We start from the raw sequence: 20848 nt of genomic DNA on the forward strand, positions 1-20848 counted from the left end.
TTCACCTGCTGCTTTTTGTAGCCAAAATGCCCCTGCAAATCTCTCCTCACTCCGGACCCCTTCGGCACGGCTCGTCCCACTCTCTCTCTCTCTCTCTCTCTCTCAGAGTTTGTGTCTCTACATAAAAATAAACTTCCACCGTTTCCAGCTCCTCAGCACCAGCATTTCAACAGCACCAGAGCAATCCACATTTCCAGAAAAGTGTCAATGCATGCAAATATCACATACAGAACATCGAGAGTGCTGGGAGATGATCCCAAGGATAGAGGTGATCACAAGACAGCACACGTTTAGTTTTTATTCAAAATACCAAACAACTCACTCTTACTGTAACTATGCCACTTAGATTATCATCCTAACCTGCACAGGGACAGGTGCTTTTCCTCCAACTATTTACCTACCTAGAAAAAAAGAGAAATATCAAGCACACGCATTTATACTTCCTCATGTGAAGGGGAAAAGAGGGCTGGGGGAGGTTGTACACTGGGGTTAGGGCAGTGGAGTACAAAAAAATGGAAATTTCACATGCATCACCACCATCAGTAATCAACCTGATGAAAGTAAACTCAGACTATTAGATGGATTCATGTATGACATCCACTAAAAATCTCAAACCCTAAGCACACTGAAGCTGGCAAACTTCTCGTGCCACTTCTCCTAGGTCCACACACAGCATCAGCAACTAATATCAAACAAACCTTGAAAAGAAAGCAAAATCAAGACTAAACCAGCCTGGAAACAAACAATCTTCCACAAACCACTTCCCTGCATTATTTTCAAACACATTTTTACTCTTAAGCAGTTTCAGAAAGGAGTGGGGGAGAAGAGACCCACTACGAGTTTGTGGTTCTTCCTTTTTTGTTGGTTTTTTTTTTAAAAAACTGGCTCAGCACCAGCACCAGCTCAGAGAGAGGGAGAGAAAAATAATTCTTCAAACATGATCCTTGATTAAAATGTTGCCAGCCAGCCGAGGGAACCCTGGGCTGCCAGAGGGCTCCAGGTGGAGTGGGCACGGTGCTGCTCGTGGTCCTCCTCATCCTCCTCCTCCCCTGCTAGGAGATCTGCTCTGTGGGCCTCATCTGGATATCCCCAATCTGCAAGAGACCAGCGTGGGGTGGAACTGGAATTCTGCAGAGGAATTCTGCACTGGGCACTCCTGTGCTGCAGCAGCCTGTGAGCAGGAATGAGCTGCTGGCCTGAGCTGGGAGGAAAGCAGAGCTGGAGGGACCTGCTCTGCCTTAGCAGGCGGCAAAAACTCAAATAGACTCGGGGAAGGTGCAGGATGAACCCGGTTACAAACCCCAGGGCTCAAGGCTGCAGTCTGGCCAGCTCACAGGGCTGCCACAGGCAGGGCTTTTCATCTTTTTAAGCCAAGAAAAGCCATTTATCCCCAGGGATGAGGTGTCACGGGACACATCTTGCTCCAGGGAGCAGAGTCCACCCCAGACATTGAGGAAGCTCTGGTGACCAAAGTCTGCTCTCTCAACAGGAACCCTGCTGCTGCTCCCTGCCTCCAGCCCTGCTGGCCAGGCATTCCTGCTTTCTCAGGAGCAGCGTCCCTCTGGCATCTCACACGGGGGAAGCAGGTCCAACACGTCCTTTGGCAGCTGGCAGAAGCCAAGACTCTCAGCAAATCTCAGATGGCACCATCCAAAAGGGCAGAGTGTGCCCCTATCCCTCACATCCCCCTGTCTTGCACTGCCCTTTTCTGGGATCATGGAAGCACAGAATATCCCAAGCTGGAAAGGACCCACAGTGATCATCCAGTCCAGCTCCTGGCACTGCCCAAACCCCAAAACCCCACCCTGAGAGCACTGTCCAAACACTCCTGGAGCTGTGACAGCCTTGGGAATGTGCCCATTCCCTGGGGAACCTGAGCAGTGCCCCAGCACCCTCTGGGGGAAGAATCAAAGCCAGCTCAGCCTTTGCTGAATCCACAGGGATGTGAAAAGCCCCAGCAGTGCCATCCCAGAGCAATCCCACACCCTGAGCAGTGCCAGAGCTCCAGCAGTGCCATCCCAGAGAAATCCCACACCCTGAGCAATCCCAGAGCCCCAGCAGTGCCATCCCAGAGCAATCCCAGGGCCCCAGCAGTGCCATCCCAGAGCAATCCCACGCCCTGAGCAGTGCCATCCCACACCCTGAGCAGTGCCAGAGCCCCAGCAGTGCCATCCCAGGGCTGGAAGTGTAAACAAACGTGATCCCTGCTAATCCCCAGGGAGAGCAGGCTCCCTAAGCTCCCAGCTGATCCAGCAGCAGATCAGCCAGGCCAGGGCAGCCCTCACCCCCCCAGCCCCAGCCCCAGCCTACCTGCACATGAGGAGGGGCACTGAGGACGTAGATGACAGCATTGGCCATGTCTTCAGCCTTGAGACACTGCAAGGACAGCAGAGGGGCCCTGGGTCAAAGGGCAGCCACAGAGCTCCCACGAGATCCCTCCTCTCCTGCCCGTCCTTGCTGAGGTCAGACAGTGTCACTGGGACATGCCAGGAGGTGCCAGCCAGCAGGAAATGCCCAACCCACTGAAAATGGACCAAAGGATGTGTCTGGTGCTGGCGGTTCTTCCATGGCTGTGGGTGATCTCACTGCTGGCACAGGAATTCTGTCAGGAATTCCCACAGGAAAACCCGTGCCACCTGCAAGAAACACTTCTCCTTGTGCTGGCACCTCTGCTTGTCCTGTCTCCTCTGCAATGAAAAGTCACAGCCTGCAAAACAGCAAAGCTGACTGACACTTATTTCACAAAAGCATCACAATAAAAGCACAAATGTAAGGAGCTGGAAACTGAACTCAAATGAAAACCTGCACAATGTGGAAATACCAGTGGAAAATGTGAGGTTTGAGATTGGAGAGCACGGGGGACTCTCTGGAGCCAATAATCCAGGAGAAAGACTGTTCAATGACAATCAGAGCCACTTCCCTCTGCTTCCATTCCTGCCAGTCCTACCCGAATGCTCTCGTAGGTTGCAGCAGCTCTCTCGGGGTCGTTATCGTGAAGTTTAAAAGCAAATCCTGTTTCCACCAGTCCTGGAGATATACACTGGAAAAAAGCAGAGCACATCCTAATAGGATGTGTAATATAACCTAATAGGATTTGTAACTCCCCTTCAGCAAAATAATTTTTTAAAAATAAAGTTAATTTTTCTGTTATTCTCCTTTCCCACCCACTTTCAAGGGACCAGTTGAAGTGAGCAGACCTTGCCTTACTGATTGCTGTGGCAGGTACCTCTGGTGGTACCTCCCTCCTCACAGCCCAGAGAAGCCAAGAAAAACATGGAAAAGCTCTGACTGAGCACCAACAGCCCAGCTGAGTGCCTCCCTCTGTTGATGTAACCCCCCAACAATCAACTGCACCCCAAAAATCCCTTCCCAGACCTTCAGCGCCCCAACCTGAGACAGCTCCCCATAGGATTTCCTGCCCATTGCCAATGTGCTGAGCACCATTTCTGCACCCCTTGGCTGCTCCCCAAAGGGCAGGGCTGTGCCCCAGGCTGGCAGAGGGGCAGGGAGTCCTGGCATTCAGGATTTCCTGACCATTCCCAGTGTGCTGAGCACCATTTTGGCTGCTCCCCAAAGGGCAGGGCTGTGCCCCAGGCTGGCAGAGGGGCAGGGAGCCCTGGCATTCACAATTTCCTGACCATTCCCAGTGTGCTGAGCACCATTTCTGCTCCCCTTGGCTGCTCCCCAAAGGGCAGGGCTGTGCCCCTGGCTGGCAGAGGGGCAGGGGGCCCTGGCACTCACCGTGGCTCGGATGTGGGTCCTGGCCTCGCGCAGCTCCTGCCGCAGCCCCTCGGTCAGCGCCGTCACCGCGTACTTGGTGGCACTGTAGAAATGCACCACGGACTGGGGCACCACGCTGTGCCCGTTCATGCTGGGGACAGAGCACAGGGGACGCTGCTGCCAGCTGGGAGGGACCCCGGGGCACTCAGGGCACCACAAGGAACCCACCAGGGGCTGGCACGGGGCTGCAGCGGGGCACAGGCACCAACACAGGCTCCTGTGGCACAGCCAGACCTTCCTGAGCAGCTACAAACCATCCTGAGCAACTCCAGAAATCTTCCTGAGCAGCTCTAAACTTCCCTGAGGAGCTCCAGAAACTTTCCTGAGCGGCTCCAAACCTTCCTGAGCAGCTCCAGAAACATTCCTGAGCAGCTCTAAACTTCCCTGAGCAGCTCCAGAAACATTCCTGAGTGGCTCTAAACCTTCCTGAGTGGCTCCAAACCTTCCTGAGCAGCTCCAGCCCTTCCTGAGCAGCTCCAGAAACCTTCCTGAGCAGCTCCAAACCTTCCTGAGCAGCTCTAAACTTCCCTGAGCAGCTCCAGAAACATTCCTGAGCAGCTCCAAACCTTCCTGGGCAGCTCCAGAAACATTCCTGAGCAGCTCCAAACCTTCCTGGGCAGCTCCAAACCTTCCTGAGCAGCCCTGCCCCGTCAGCAGTGGTTGGTAGCACGCTTTTCTCCCTGGTTTGGGATATCCTTTTTTTCTCCCTGGTTTGGGATGTCCTTTTCTCCCTGGTTTGGGATATCCTCACTTTAGACCAGCAAAGATTAATTTGGAAGTCTGAACCACCACAATGCTTAGCAAACCCCATCAGCACCAGAGCAAGCTTGAAACTCCAGTGCTCAAACCCTTCCTGGAAGGTGAGGAGGAGGAGGAGGAAGAAGAAGAAGCCCCCAGGGCTGGCCCCACCCGGTTCTTCCATCCTCTCTGTGCTCAGGGAGGAGCAGGAAGGCCCCAGGGTGATCCCACACCCCCCTTTGTTCACCTGTTAATGTTAATTATATGCCCATCATCTATATTTCTCTCCTTCATGGACTGATAAGCCTCCCGGGTGCAGATGCTCACAGCCATCACATTGACCTGAGGGGGGAGAAAAGAAGAAGAAATTAAGGCCAGCAGCCCTGCCTGGCACCCCTTGATGTGCCTTTGTGTGCCCAAAATCTGGGATATCAGTTCCAGTGCCTGTCCTGGCAATTCCCAGGAAAACCCAAAGAGGGAATTGCTCATCCTCACACCCCACAGGGGGTGCACAGACACCCAGAGGGAGCAGGAATAAAAGGATTTGGTTGTTTTAGGGGCAGGTGTGAGGGTAAAGCCCAATGAAGGGAGAGCAAACCCCTCCTCACAGCAGCCCTGCCAGAGCTGGTGGCTCTGGGAGCACTCCGGGGTTTGGGCAGCTGGCAGGGCACTAACAGCAGGTAATTAGGTCAGCTCCTTAATGAGGAAATCCCCAGATCCTGCCTGTCAGAGGGCCAGCAGCTCTCAGGAGGCACCAAAAGAGCTCCCAGGCACAGGAAGCAAAGCTCACTTGGTGCCACAGGGAATGCCAGGGTGGGCAGCTGGGGCTGGGGCTGGGGCAGCCACCGAGCTGTCACTCTGCTGACACCTGCCTCAGCCCAAACTGGCAATTCCCCACTCCTGACTGGCAATTTCCCCAGTCCTGCAGGATCCAGGGCACTCCAGGCTCTTGCTCTGTGCACCAGCACTCCCCAGCGTGCCCTGGCTCGGTTAAACTCGCCCCTGTCACCTCCACAAGCACCAATGCACCGCTGCCTCCAGCCTGTCCTGACCAAAACACAGAGCCAAAGCTGCTGGGAAGATGATAAAAGATAAGGGAATTCTCCCAGCTGGAATACACAGGGCCCAGAGGTAGGTGCAGCACTGATGAGCAGCAATCTCAGCAGCAGGCTAATTGCTCGGGTGGCTGAGATTTGGAAGGTCCTGTCTGGCACCGTGTCACTTTGCCAGCTGAAGGAGCAGCCCAGAAGGGTCTGAACACACTGCACTCTCCAGCAAGAACTGATTTTCTGATTAATCAGAAGGCAGGTGGAGCAGCAGGAACAAAAGGGACATCCCTGTCCCCTTTTGGGATATCCCTGACCCTTTTAGGATATCCCTCACCCCTTTGGGATGTCCCTGACCCTTTTAGGATATCCCTGTCCCTTTTGGGATCTCTCTGACCCTTTTATGATATCCCTGACCCCTTTGTGGTGTCCCTGACACTTTTAGGATATCCCTGTCCCTTTTGGGATATCCCTGTCCCCTTTGGGGTTTCCGTGACCCTTTTGGGTTCTCCCTGACCCTTTTAGGATCTCCCTGACTCTTTTGGGATATCCCTGTCCCTTTTAGGATCTCCCTGACCCTTTTGGGATATCCCTGACCCTTTTGGGATATCAAAAAAAGAGACCAGGAAGGGATGGAGATGGGAGAGGGCTGGGGGGGTCACTGCTGGGAAAACAAAGAACAGGAATGGGGCAGAATAACTGGGACTTGCTGGCACAAAAGGCCAGGCAGGAGAGGGGCACTGGTTTGGGAAGGGATGGAGCTGGGAGATGCAATCACTGAGCAGCACAAAGAGCAGCGGGGTCAGATCTCTGTCACTGCTTTTGTCTGGTCGTTATTCCCCACCCACTGCCAGAGGCCATCCCTGTCTTGGCCAGAGATAAAGAGGGATTTAATCTGATCCAGGCAACAGGAGAGGAACCTCACCCCCACCCAAGTGCACTTTGGCCCAGCAGAGCCCTGCGGCCACCTCAGCATCACACTGGGGCTGCAGATCAATCTTTAACCTGGCAATTCACCCGGGCTGTGCCAGCAAGGAGAAAACAGCACAAGGCTCCCTCAGCACTGGGGGGAAGCCCAGAGCAGGAAGGGCACGGGCAGGATTTGGGGTTCCACAGCAGGGAAAGCAGGAGTTCCCTTCTGCAGCTGAGCCAGGGCTTTGGGGTGTGGGTGTGGGCTGGTGTGGGAATCCAGAGCTTCCCTCTGGCTGCCCTGGGACCCTGGCAGGGGTCAGGAACCCCCCTGGACAGAGCCCCCAGAGACACTGTCTGTGATCTCTGCCCATGGAAAAGAGTTTTCAATCTTACAGGATCAATTACCAGCTCTGAGTGTTTGATATCAGTAATAATTAAGTGTGGCACAGGTGCAAAAGTAAAATTTTAGGATTCTAGATAAGGGGTCCAAAGGGGACAAGATGGAGGAAATTGGGTGTGTCTTGTCCTTTTTCTCCTTCTTCATGCCCTCCATGTTTCACTGTGGTGTTGGCATTTTTCTGTTGGTTCAGGCTGGGGACACACTGTCCAACGTGGGTGACAGATATTGGCACGTTATTGTAAATCCAGCACAGGTAGTTTGTGGTATTTAATGTTTGTACCATCCCACTGAGGGCAGAGCCCCACACGCTGCCCTGCAGGACAGAGCTGCGGCAGGGCAGCAGAACATGTTAGAGATAAACAGAATAAACAACCTTGAAACAGCACAGACCAATTATGGCTTCTGCTTTGGCAGTGGGGCTGACAGACAGAGACTTTCCACAATCTCAGAATCATCAATAGCACAGATTCCAACAGGCTGGTGTAAAACCCTTCATGACAAACAATCCCTGCTCCCTCAGCCACCAGGCAGCACCTTTTTGGAGCACCACTAGAGGGTAACATCATCCCAAAGCCAGGGCAGCATCCCCCGGGCAAAGTCAGATCTGACACTCCTGGCAAAGCAAGATCCCAATCGACAGCCACATGGGAAAGTCCTGAGATAAAACCCCACGGGACAACACAACAACTGGCTGGAAGGCAGCTGAGCTGGGATGGCCTTTTCCCACCAGCACAGACTGGTTTTTGGGATGAAATCCCATTTCAAAACGTGGAACGGGCACTCAGGAACCTAAAAACACATCTGGGAAATGAGCAAGTGTGTGTGACCCGAGGCTGGTGTTACAAATACCCACACCAGACATTTTTCTGCCTCTGTTTTAGGGAGAAAAGGCTCAAAGGGCATTGTGGCCCACACACCTGGGCCCTGCTCAGCGACAGCAGCCACCACATTTCCCAGCAATTAGCCAGCTCCAGCTGCCAGACTAGAGAACACAAAAGGTCCTGTTCCTAGAAGTGCTCAGCACTTCCCTTTCCCAGAATCAGCATTTCCAAGGCTCCCAAAGCAGTGCCCCAGCTCCAGAGCACATATGGAAGCACAGCTTATAGCAGACATATCCCTGCACAGATGGTTTAGCAAAAAAGAGGAACAGAGCCTGGCTTGTCAGTGAATAACGCCAAGAATCAAACCCATTCCGTGTCCAGAGGAGCGAGAGGATGTGTGCTGCAGCCCTCCGTGCCCTGAGCAGGGAAAATGGGAAGTTCAGCTTGAATTCCTGGCTGGAAAGGTCAGTGGGTGAGACGTGAAGGAGCTGCTGCAGCCCCAGAGGCTCAGTGTGTGCACAGCAGCCAGCCCCAGCTCCTCCTCACTTCAGGACTTTGCTCCAGCCTCACAAACCAGTGAGAAAATGGGGGAAGCTCCAGCCCAGCCTCACAAACCAGTGAGAAAATGGGGGAAGCTGTGAACCAAGGGAGGATGGGCTCAGAACCTGCCTGAGGTGACACCTTCCCTCCTGCACCCACTGCAGCTCTGCTGGCTGGCAAGGCAGGGCTCTGTGCTGCCTTATTCCCAATTCCAAACTTCCTGCAGCCTGGGGAGAAGCAGCTCCCGCCTTGGGAATAAATACCAGACAATAAAGGACCAGAACATTAGAAAAGGAGAGGAATAAGTAAATTATAACATGGTTTTGACTGTTAGATGTATAGCAAGAAGAAAGATACTGAGAGGGGAATCTGGAAGGACGCAGAGCCTCAAAGCTCATAAGAAATGCATGGAAGCAAAAAATCAATTTACCAAAAAGAAAAAAAAAAAAAAAAAGCCTTTAATTTAAGGCCCTAATGCCTCCAAAATCAATGGGTCGATGGCTGTTTGGAAACTCTTCCCCTCCTGCAGCCCAGAGGTGCCCTGGAACTCTCCCACAGCGTCTCCCAGCACTGCAGGGAAGCTCGGGAAGAAGCCTCCCTGCTGCCACACAGCTCTGCAAAGGCTGGAAGGCGCTGGCAGCCCTCCCTGTGAGGGAAAGGGCCTGGCCAGGGCTGCTCTGGGGTGCCCTGGCAGGGGGACAGAGCCCCCCCAGCCCTGCCACGGCGCCTGCAGGGCCTGGAGACAGGGACACTGCCAGGGGACACTGCCAGGGGACACTGCCACAAAGCAGGGGCACAGAACAGAAGGGAAAACTGCACTGAGCTGTTCCTACAGCAGGAAAAGCAGAGCCCAGCCTTGTCAGGCTGCCCAGGCCGGGGTGGGCGAAGCTCTGGGCTCTGGAGCATCCCAGGGCTGTGAAGCTCTGGGCTCTGGAGCATCCCAGGGCTCTGCCTTTATGTTGGAATGCTTGTTCCATTACCACAGAAATCAGGAGCCAAGCCAGCAGCTGCTGGAGGAGGGTGAGAGGGAAATATCTGCCAGCACGGGGAGAAAGCTGGGGTGCCTCAGGCTGCTGCAACAGCACTTCTGCCAAGCAGTGGGAGCAGAGGCAGCCACACAGCTCATCCCTGGGAATGAAATGTTCCCCCACCCTGCCTCTCTTCCCCACCCATCCCACCCCAAAGCAGCCCCCATGAGCAGGGGGGACCCCACAGGCCCCCAAATTTGGAGCCACTGTGAACACCAACCCTGGAGTGTCTCACACAGGACAATCCCCACTCCAAAATCTTTCTCCCTACCAATGCTGGAAGGTGAGACAAAGGGAGCACTTCCAGCTGAGCAGCCAGGGAAGGGAATATGGATTGGGGAAGCTGGAAAATCCACAATTCCCCTCCAGGCCTGCCCACCTGACAAAAACAAAGGAGCACGAGGGACACGCAGCATCCCTGAGGGATGCACACAGAACACAGCGCCAGGGACCAGCACAGGGAGTTTCCAAGGCCCAGGTGACCCCCAGGGCCTGGCTCAGGGCTGGGCAGTGTCCAACTGACCAACAGCTCAGCCTCAGCTACACTTCACTTCATTTTCTTCAAAGCCTCCATGGCAACCGGGGCCGGGAGATGCGGCCGTGCAGTGACCCGGGCTGGGCAGCCCCCAAAAACCCGCCTGGGCAGACAGAGCTGGGCTCAGCTCGCCTTGGCTGCAGTCACAGCAGCCAGCAGTCGGGCCAAAATCCTAACAAGAACTTAATTAGGCAGGATATGGCAGCTCCTGCCCTGGCAGAAGGGGTCTGAAGTCTCAGCGCGCTCCTCCGTTTGGCTTTACGCAGCTCCCAGGGCACAGGACAGCCAGGGGAGCTGACACGTCCCTGCTGCCTCCTGCAGCTGCAAACAGCTTTTCAGACATGTCCTTCCCTCCATCAGGATGAGCTCTCAGAGCTGCTGGAGGTGCCACAAGGGCTGCTCACAGCCATGAGTTCCACTCCTGCTCCTGCAGGGAAAACGTTCCCATGCACAAGAGAAGGTGGCACAGGAGGGGAAACCACTCCATGAAAAGTTCAGCACCTCACTGGCCACAGACATTGCAAGGACACCAAAGCATCCTGAGGTCCCACAGCTGTGGCTGCCACTGCTATGTGCAGAAAAGGGCCTCCACATAATGGCCAAAAATGCTGAAGTCACAGGAAAGATGCCCAGCAGCACCTCAGGAGAGGAAGACTCAGGGAGAAGTTGTAAATGGGATGGGCCATGTGCAAAACTCCCACTTCAGCACGTGAAATACTCTCATTCACATCCAGCCCTAACCAGATTAAGGGCAGAAAATTAAGCTATAAAGACAAAAAAGCATTACAGCTTTTTAAGCCAAAAAGAATCTGCCCATTTCTACAAACCACTGCTACAACTAACAGGATTAGCTGCAAAACCCAGCGCCTGGCATTCCATTTCCTGCTTTATTGAAGGAAAAAAAAAAGGAAAAGGGAGAAAGGGAGGCTCTTCACCCTTCAGAAAGCCAGTGAGCGAAAGGAAAAATGGAAAAATGCTGCTGTGACTCCATCCTCCAAGGTGAAGGCTCAGCAGGGCGGGATGTTCTTCCACTCCCCAAGCAGCAAAACTGAACTTTGTCAGAGCATGCTGGGGAGCAGATGCTCAGCTCTGAAGTGAGTAGATGGTGGCCAGAAGAGGCAGAAAAGTGGCCCAGCTCCTGGTCCCTGTGGGGGAATACTCACATCTATCATGGTCCTCCAGCCCTCTGTCTTCCCCGAGAGCAGGGGCTCGGGCCGGGCCAGCCCCGCGTTGTTGATGCAGACGTCCACGCCCTGGTGAAGGGTCCTGATGGCCGAGAACATGGACAGGATCTCCTCCTCGTTGGACAGGTCACACTTGTACGGGATCAGCGTGCCCGGGTAGCCAGCGCTCTGGCACTCAGCTGCCAGCTTCTGGGGAGACAGAGCAGGAGGGCAACAAACAGCCATCAGGATGGGAAAAACAGCAAAACAGGCAGCAGGGAGGGGGAAAACAGCCATCAGGATGGGGAAACAGCAAAACAGGCAGCAGGGAGGATGGAAACAGCCAGTAGGATGGGAAAACCAGCAAAACAGGCAGCAGGGAGGATGGAAACAGCCAGCAGGATGGGGAAAACAGCCAGGAGGATGGGAAAAACAGGCAGCAGGGAGGATGGAAACAACCAGCAGGGAGGAGAAAAACAGCCATGGGGAAAACAGGCAGCAGGAAGGGAAAAACAGGCAGCAGGAAGGGGGAAAGGAGCCAGCAGGAAGGATGGAACAAGCCAGCAGGAAGCGGGGAAAACAGGCAGCAGGAAGGATGGAAAGAGCCAGCAGGGAGGATGGAAACAGCCAACAGGAAGGGGGAAAAAGAGCCAGCAGAGAGGATGGAAAGAGCCATCATCCCCTCTCTCCATAGAGCAGCTTATCCAGCCACTCCTGAAACTAAACCTCAGGGCTAACCTAACCCAGCTGAAAAGCAGGCACTGGGGAAGAATCTCTGGGATGCTAATTAAGAAAAAGGAGAAGCTGAGAGCTTCAGCCTTTCAGTTTCTGAACCCAGGGCACGCTCAGTGCCCGTCCAGCACCCTGGGCAACACAAATCCCTCCTGCCCTGGCACCAGGCTGCACGTCTGCCAGGCTGACAATTCCTCGTTAGCCATGCCCAAGGATGACTCCAGCTATCCCAGCCCTTTGTCAGGCTGGTGATAGGAAGCCGAGGAAAGGCCGGGAGCTGCTGCCACATCTCCGAGGGTGCCCTTTCCCCTGACACTAATGAGAAGCAGCATCTCCTCCCCGACGTGTCACAGCAGTGCAGTGACAGTGACAGCTCCCAGCGCCAGGCAGCAGCCACATGATGTCTGGCTCCTGCGGGGAGATGGATTTTGGCTACAAACACCCACCAGGTCACCGGAGCGCATGGCCCGTGGCGGTGTCACCAACAGTGACACGGCAGCGAGTGCCCTAACGCCCTGCTCCTGCCATGGGCAGCTTTCCCACTCCTCCCTGCATCCCAGGCACTGCCATTCCCAGCCTTTCAGAAAAGGAGGAGTGCAGGAATCTCCTGGAATCACCAAGCTCTGAGCTCCTGCCCTGCAGAGGGACAAGCACCAGCCCATCCCCAGCCCTCCCCGCAGCCCAGCCTCGTTCACTTGAGGCACTCTGGGGTAAATTTGGACCATGAAGCGCTCTGGGGCTGCTTGGTAAATGGTTTTCAGCGTTTCCCAGGATGAGACCCTGAGCAGGCAGCTGCAGCTTTGCTGCTTTGCCTTCCCCAGACCCCAGCAGCTCCCATGGCCCACAAGCCAAAAGCAGCCCAGGGCAGAGCTGTGGTGCAGGGGCTGCTCTCCTGCCTGTTCCCAGCTCAGGGCAGGCCCTGCAGAACCCAGGAATGATTATTATTGCTCTCACAGCACCAGGAGGGGACGGGCTGAGCCGAGTCTGAGATCGATCCATCCCAGCAGCATCCCCAGAGAGCCCTGCCAGGCTGGGCTGGCAGCATCTCTGCCTGAGCAAAGGTGCCCCCAGCACTGAATCCCACCTCTCTGTGCCCTCCTGGGGCTGCCTGCACTTTGCTATCCTTGCTGATGATGTGCTGATGGGAGTGGGAAAATATATTCCTTTATATATTCCTTTATATATTCCTTTATATATTCCTTTTCACCATTGGAGCACTTGAGAAAACAGTCCAGGAGGGGGAAAATCTGCAAGAGCAGCGTTTAGGAAATTCACAGCAGTACCAAGGGCTGCTGGAAGGTTCTAAACTGCTCCAGGGATGAGGCCTTGTCCCTGCAAAGATACAGGAGGGGAAAAGGGGCAAAAGGACCATGAACTGGTGTGTGAATCAAGCAACGCCAGAGATGTTCAAAAATGAGAAATACAAGCAGGATCTGTGCCAGGAGAGCTGGCTGGAGGGAAGAGGGGCCACCAACAGGGACAGGAAAGGACAGACAAGCTCAGTGACAGCCCCGAGGGACACAGGGCTGTGTTCCACAGCTGTTCCCATGTCCAGCTGCCACTGCCACCTCTCCCTGCTCAGCACAGACACAGATCAAGGAGCAGAGGAAGCCAGGGGTGTCCAGGGCTTCCCTCTGGCTGCCCTGGGACCCTGGCAGGGGTCAGGAACCCCCCTGGACAGAGCCCCCAGAGACACTGTCTGTGATCTCTGCCCATGGAAAAGAGTTTTCAATCTTACAGGATGAATTACCAGCTCTGAGGGTTTGATATCAGTAATAATTAAGTGTGGCACGGGTGCAAAAGTAAATTTTAGGATTCTAGCTTAGGGGTCCAAAGGGGACAAGATGGAGGAAATTGGGTGTGCCTTGTCCTTTTTCTCCTTCTTCATGCCCTCCATGTTTCACTGTGGTGTTGGCATTTTTCTGTTGGTTCAGGCTGGGGACACACTGTCCAACGTAGGTGACAGATATTGGCACGTTATTGTAAATCCAGCACAGGTAGTTTGTGGTATTTAATGTTTGTACCATCCCACTGAGGGCAGAGCCCCACACGCTGCCCTGCAGGACAGAGCTGCGGCAGGGCAGCAGAACATGTTAGAGATAAACAGAATAAACAACCTTGAAACAGCACAGACCAATTATGGCTTCTGCTTTGGCAGCGGGGCTGACAGACAGAGACTTTCTACAATCTGGGAATAATCAATACCACAGATTTTGACACCCAGCCAGCCTCCAGCTCCACCAGGAGGAAGGACTTCCACCCTGGGAGAAAAGCTCCTCTGACACCACCGACCAGGGAAATCAAATCCCTCTCAAACCTTTCTTTCCCTGTCTGGTGTCTCCAGCACAGCTCCTTTCATCTCTCAGGCTGCACTTGTGCTAACAAATTCTCTTTGAAAACCAAGTGCTGACATCCAGGCAGGGCTGAGCAGTGCTTCAACCATCTACAGATAAAGAGTCATCACAGACTCTTCAAAGAAACATCAACTGCAGGCAAGTTTGCAAGAGAGTTTTGAAAAGCATCTTGCAGCTACAGGAGCTCGCCGAGGTTTTGGGGTTTTTTTCAGAGCATCCATTAAGTCACTCGAGTGATGCTCATTCCACTTTGGACACACCACATGCACAAGGAGGAAAGAAAAAAAAAGGAGAAAAAAAGCTGGTTTTCCAGATTCCATAACCAACTTGAGAGTGAGCAGGTAATACATCAGTACAGACGAGGCCAGTGCAAGTCCAGCAGCTGGAGATGGAAATCTGTTGGAATTTGTGGTATTGATGATTCTGAGATTGTAAAAAGTCTCTTATTTTTTGCCTTGTTTCTAAAGAAGAAGTTATAATTTGTGTGCTGTGTTCAGAAATCACCAGTCCTCCCCTGAAGGGGTTAAAGCTCTTTGTGCACATGGGGCACGGTGCCCTGCATCCCCATTCAGTCCTGGTGAAATGGTTATACAGAATTAATTGATATAAAAATGTTAAGGGGCTCTAAAGAGGAGGGAAAAGGAAGGAAGGAGTCAAGTAGGGCTTTATTTGGTAAAGCATCCCATGAACTCCAGACACATTTAGTTCAGAGAGAGTAAAGCCAGAAGGAGCCATTAGGTGATTTTTGCCCTAACCTGCCATTCATCACAGGTGCTTGTGTCCTGCTGCCTGAGCCTGTGCTTGAACACAGAGCTGCACCAAGAAACCAACTGGAAAAGCACCGAAATCACCCCAATTATTTTGCTATCTAAAGGAAATGAAGGAGAAAAACTGTAACAAACAGCACCACAGCTGTGAAAGAAAACTGGGGGCTCACAAACCCTTTCATTCCCCTGACTGGCAAGTCTGAAGCTGCTTTTAATCAAGATTTAATAACAGTACCACAGCATAATAGAGCTGTACAGTGAATAAAGCACCGGGGTGAGGCTTATTTATTTATTTCCACAGCACTCTGTGACCATGAGTGACATTCAGAGCTGTGTCCCCACTGCCAGACGGAGAGAATCCCACCCAGAGCTGCTTGGCCCATAGGAACCAAGGATAAATATGGTAAATATCCCATTCCCCATTTCTTCCCAGGCACTGGAGCCAGGCTCCTGCTAAGCTGGTTTTGGCTGAGCTGGGATGCTGGGATGCATCATCACACCTCATCACACCTCCCCAGAGCTGGAGCTGTGCTGGGATCACAGCTGGGATTGGGAACACAGCTGGGAATGGGATCTCTGCTGGGAATGGGATCTCTGCTGGGAATGGGGTCCCTGCTGGGAATGGGATCACTGCTGGGATTGGGGTCCCTGCTGGCACTGGGGTCCCTGATGGGATTGGGGTCCCTGCTGGGATTGTGTAAGGGATCACTGACAGCTGCCCCCAGCTCCCAAATTCGGGTGCCAGGTGCTGGATCTCATCCCAGCCCAGGTGTGTGACCCCTGGAGGAGGCTCCAGCCCATCCCAGCCCTGCCAGGAGCAGCCAGGGGCACACTCAGCTGCAGCTGCTGCTGTCCAACATCTGCAGCCACATCTGCCAGCCCAATCCCAGCTAAGCTGGGCCAGGCAGGGACAGGAATCCAGCATTTCCCAGAGCCAGGGTGGCACAAACCCACCTGGGACTGCCCCAGGAATTACTGCCAGCCAGGAAATCCCTGCTGGCACTGCCCACCAGGACACAGGAGACAGGGAAAAACTCGACTTGGGCTCTCTGCAGAGCTTCAACTGCTCATTAACCCCAGGGAAAACACCACTGTGTTTTCTGCACAGCACCAGGGCTGCTCTTGTCACACCTCTACCCTGGGCACTCTCCTAAAACCCAAAACCATCCAGAAACTCCCCTCTGTGTCCAACTCTCCTCCTGCACAGCCCTCGCACCTTCCCAGGACAGCTGCCAGGCTTTCCACGGGGAAACTGAGGCACAGGACAGCCTTCCTTGCAGCACACAACCCCCATCCCAGCTCCAAAATCCCAGGAAATGCTCGGTTATTATTTCTTTTTAGGGCTCTGAGCAGGGTGTTGCTGCTCCATTGCAAACCCCAGGGAGCAGAAGAGCAGCAGAGAAGGGGGGGTTGGTGCAAAGTGACATTCTTAAAGCACATTTTGGGGAGAAAGAGGAGGAATCCAACCTGGTTGAACCCCCCTGAGCTTCAGGGCTGAGGCAATCCAGGAGGACAGAGCAGTATTTGCTCCCCTCACTCTGACAGCAATTTGGGATCTCTGCTGTTTATCAGGACAGGATCTGGTCAGGGACAAGTGGCAATAAAAGCTCTTCAGAGGCCTTGAGCCCACCAGCCCCAGGCAAAGCCTTGGCCAAACACAGAACAAACCCCTCCCCAGGCCAAGGAGACTCTGAAGGTCACCCACTCCACAGGGACCGTGCCCTGGGATCTTTCCTGCCTCAGGATTGGGGAAACCTGAGGGAACAGCCCAGGAAACCCAACCCAGCTGCTGGGCAGAGGGACAGACCCACCAGGGACAGACAAAATGCCAAAATGGAACCAGGGGAGCCCTAAACCACCAATGTGATCTGCCTGCAAGTAATTAAACACCACACTCAGCAATTAGCTGTTAATTATCCTCCATGGGGTCCAGAGCCTCCCTTGCACCTCAGGGTTCATGGAAGTGACCAGAGAGCCCAAAAATGGATGCTCAGATCCCACGAGGAAGACTCAGCTCCTTCTTCCTCCTCCCACACAGCCTCCTCAGAGCCTGGGCTGCTCCAGCCTGCAATCAATTGCTCAGCTTATCAAAGGCTGTTTCCTGAGCAAGATCTAACCTTGACAAAGCAGGCCCTGGTTATAAATGTTACCTTTGATCAATACCTGTCACAAATGCATTGGAATTAATTGGTTAAACCTTGTCTCTTAAGTCACATTTATTGCTTCCTGCACGGCTCTGCTCTCAGCACGCCGACAAAGACAGGGGGAAAAATGGATTTCTTTTGGAACACGGCATCCATGGTGTCCCTGGTCACACCAGAGGAAGGCAACCAAGCTGCTGGAAGATTTCCAGTGACCTGGAGCAGGTGGGAGTGTCCCAGCTGGAGCATCTCCCACCAGTGACAGCCCCAGCCAGGCTGCAGATCCAGGGCTCTGACACCATGGATGGAGGGAGAGCACCTGCCAGCAGCTCTGCCACTCTCTAGAAATGTAAAATAAACCAATTTTAATGATTAAAATTGTAGTATCAGCATCGCTGCAAACCCTTGGAAACAGCTCCCTGTCTCCTGCCTTCCTGTGCTGCAGAGTCCCTCTGAGCCAGAAAAACCCACCCAAACCTTCCCCAGCCCAGGGAAGAACCCTGCAAAATAAAACTCACATATCTCACTGAATAAAAGCCCAGAGAGGGCTTTGCCAGCTGGGAGGGCAGGAACATTCTGTCCCATGCATGTGCAAATTCTCCCCTTTTTTGTGCTGCTGCAAGCACAGACACCAAACACAAACTCCTGGAGAAGAGCAGGGGGAAGCTGAGGAGCACCAGAGTGGCTGTGCCTGTAAACCTCAGCGAGTCTCTGCACCCTGGAGACCCCAGGAGCAGCAAGGGGGTCCCTGTGAGGGTGAACATCACCCAAGGAGCATTTCCCCAAAAAAATCCTGCTCTTCCAAGCTGCTAAAAACATTTGGCTGCTTCATTCAAGCTCCTGACTTGGAACGCGTGGCGGTGTCTGGAGAGCAGCAAACGCTGCTGAGCTCACGCCAACAAGTCCTTGACAGCTGTTAGTACCTCCAGGCTCTGTGTCCAAAACAAGCCTTCAACCTGAATTACCTCCTGGCATGCACAAGGAAAATGCAGCCACTTTAATTCTATTTTATTCCTCGACGTCTGACTGTTAAAGCTCCTGTTTGGTGACCCACACGAAGAATCTGAGGCAGCAGAAGCAGCAGGAGTGGGGAGCACAGGGAGCAGAGAGGGAAACGTGGCCAGTGGAAGGAAAAAAAAAAAAAATCCTTCTGCAGTTTTGGTTTTTTTGGGGCTTTTTTTGGTGAGCCATGAACATTTTTATTCCAAAAGCCAAATAAAGACCACTGGAGTTGTGACACGGGTTTAATGCCAAACACGCAACTTTGCAAATCCTTCGTTATCTTGCCTCCAGCCCTTATCTGATTTTCCAAGAGATTAAGAAATCTTGACATAGCATTTATTGCCCGAGCTAAATCCCCACTAGACAACCTGCTCTTTCAGTCAGCTGGAGGTTACAAAACCGCCTCACACAGAGTTCCAGCCATTTTACCTTAAAACTGATTATTTTCATGAACTTTAATGAAATGTGATGTTGCTGTGCTGCAAAGTGAGCTCTGTGTTCCAGGTTTCACACCCTGCTGTTTGCCCTCTTTCCATCTCAAGCTTCCTTGGAGCACCCCAGGAGAGTGGGAGGTGTTCCTGCCCATGGGGGTTGGAGTGGGATGGTTCATAGGTCCCTTCCAGCCCAAACCACCTGGGATTCCATAATTCTGTTACCTACAGCTGTGATGCTCTGGCATCACCAAACCCTCAACTCCTTCACATTCCCCTTCTCTCCTCCCTCCATCACTGTGCTCCAGTCCTCAGAGCATCCCTCAAATCCCTCCCCCAGTCAAATCCCCAGCTCAACGCTTCCAAATCTGGATATCTTCCTATTTTATTTTAATTTAATTTAAAGGAAAAGCCTCAAGGTGAATCTCCTGGAGGAAAGCTCCATGCCCAGCTCTGAAGCTGGCAGGATTGGGTACAAAGTTCCCACAGCATCCCTGGCAGCCAGGAGGTGACAGAGCTGTTCCCACAGTGACCCTGGATCCCCCCAGGCTCCAGCACCGCTGGGATTTTCTTCCTCGTTAAGGAAACATGCTGGACAATAAATAAACCCAGAATAGCAGCGGAGCAAAACACAGTCCAGACACCCAGCAAAACAAGTGACAGCGCTGCAGACACACTCGGGTCCCAGGCAGGAGGGAGGGAACAGGGACAAACACCAGCGGCTGTGGGAACACCTGTGTGACACAGCACAGGGCACTGGGGAGCAGCCCGGCACACCTGCAAACATCAATCGATCACCAATCAATCATCAATACAGGAGTGATCGCTCCTGGTGCACATTCAAATCAAAACACAAAGCCTTCCAGCACTGCTCCTTTTTAAACCCACGCTACTGTATTTTGGCCAGGAAAGGTTCAGAAAGGAAGGAAACTCACGTGAAGCTGCATTGATTTCTTTCCCAAGGGACAAGATTCCAGAATAAAACCCAAGCAGCGATATTGGCAATCACTTTCTGGAGGGGAAAGGGAAGCTACAACATCTTTGCAGCATCCTTTGCCAGGCACCCCGAGGCTCCAGCACATCCAACGGGGCACCTGCACCTGGGAAAGCCTCTGGAGAGTTTCCCTGCAAACCGCAGCACCAAAACCCTGGCAAGCCCAAAATCAGCAGCGAGCCCAAAGGACGCTGAACCGAGTCCCGCTGCTGCTCCCTCCTCTCCGTGACACGCAAAGAAAAAAGGGAAAAGTTTGGCTTTTCCCAAGCACTTCTCTACTCAACCCCACTTAGCAACGCCACCCATGCCAAGCTTTGCTTTCCATGAATTTTGGACCATTTATTCTCAGTGCAGGCAGCTGTGCAGAGCCCTTATCACCTCGGTAGGGAAACACAAGCCTGGATATTTTAAAGGTCTCCTTTAGCTCCAAACACTCAGCACGGCAGTATTTAGGATGACCAAAACTTATTTCCTCTCTCAGAGGAAACTTCCTAAACGGCAAATAAACCACTGCGAGGCACAGCTGACGGACGCACAGAAAGGATGTCGAGAAAACCCCTTCTTTTAAGCATCTTTATTGTAAAGCCAGCGCCAGCAGGTTTCTGAGGGGGCTCTGGGGATGCTCCTGGCAGGAGCGGAGCGTGTTTTAACACCGAGCAGCGCATCCCCGAGGGGCCGCATCCCCATCCCGCTGCCGGGGAGATGCTATTTTTAACCTGGATAAGAAGCGGCTAAATAAATAAATAAATAATAAATAAATAAATAAGAAAACCACCTAAAAACACCCCAAAAACCAGCTTTCCCCTCTCCCCAGCGGGGCCGGGCATCCCCCGAGCGGGGTCCGGCCTCGTGGGGAGGCGCCCCCCGCCCCGCAGCCCTCGCCGGTACCTCGATCTTGTCGACGCTGCGGGCGCATCCCACCACCTTCATGCCGTGCTGCACCAGCGCCCTCGCCACGGCCGCGCCGATGCCCACCGAGGCGCCGGTGACCAGCGCGACGCGCCCGGTCCAGCGCTCCATGGCCCCGGCCCGGCCCCGCCGCCGCCGCCGCGCACAAAGCACCGCCCGCCCGGGGACACGCCCCGGGACACGCCCCGGACACGCCCCGGGCTCCCGGGACACGCCCCGGACACGGTATGAGCATGGGGGCACGCCCTGGACACGCCCCTGGACACGCCCCTGGCCAAGGGGGACACGCCCGGACACGGCATGCCCACGGGGGACACACCACGGACATGGCACGCCCATGGGGACATGCCCCAGACACGCCCCTGGTACACCCCTGGCCAAGGGGGACACGTCCTGGACACGCCCCTGGCCACGGGGGACACACCCATGGGGATACACCCATGGGGACATGTCCCAGACATGCCCCTGGGGACACACCCATAGGAACACGCCCTGGACACACCCATGGGAACACACCCCGGATACACCCATGGGGACACGCCCTGGACACGCCCC

General features: G+C 53.8%; 1 protein-coding gene and 1 long non-coding RNA gene across 2 annotated transcripts; one reads left to right on the plus strand and one right to left on the minus strand.

Moving 5' to 3' along the window:
- Positions 1–904: 904 nt before the first annotated feature.
- Positions 905–20476, minus strand: DHRS11 (dehydrogenase/reductase 11). Its single transcript, XM_030287988.4, has 7 exons — positions 20273–20476; positions 10964–11173; positions 4766–4860; positions 3742–3871; positions 2948–3040; positions 2311–2376; positions 905–1094 (listed from the first exon to the last, which is right to left on the minus strand). The coding sequence occupies exons 1-7, from the start codon at positions 20402–20404 to the stop codon at positions 1053–1055; spliced, it is 768 nt and encodes a 255-aa protein (XP_030143848.1). The 5' UTR covers positions 20405–20476; the 3' UTR covers positions 905–1052.
- On the plus strand, positions 11886–18166 carry LOC140680308 (uncharacterized). The gene is made up of 3 exons (XR_012051474.1): positions 11886–12405; positions 15118–15219; positions 17063–18166. It is a non-coding gene; the product is annotated as an uncharacterized lncRNA (long non-coding RNA).
- Positions 20477–20848: the final 372 nt, after the last annotated feature.

The sequence above is a fragment of the Taeniopygia guttata genome, chromosome 19, assembly GCF_048771995.1.
Source record: "Taeniopygia guttata chromosome 19, bTaeGut7.mat, whole genome shotgun sequence".
In the NCBI taxonomy this organism is placed as follows: domain Eukaryota; kingdom Metazoa; phylum Chordata; class Aves; order Passeriformes; family Estrildidae; genus Taeniopygia; species Taeniopygia guttata.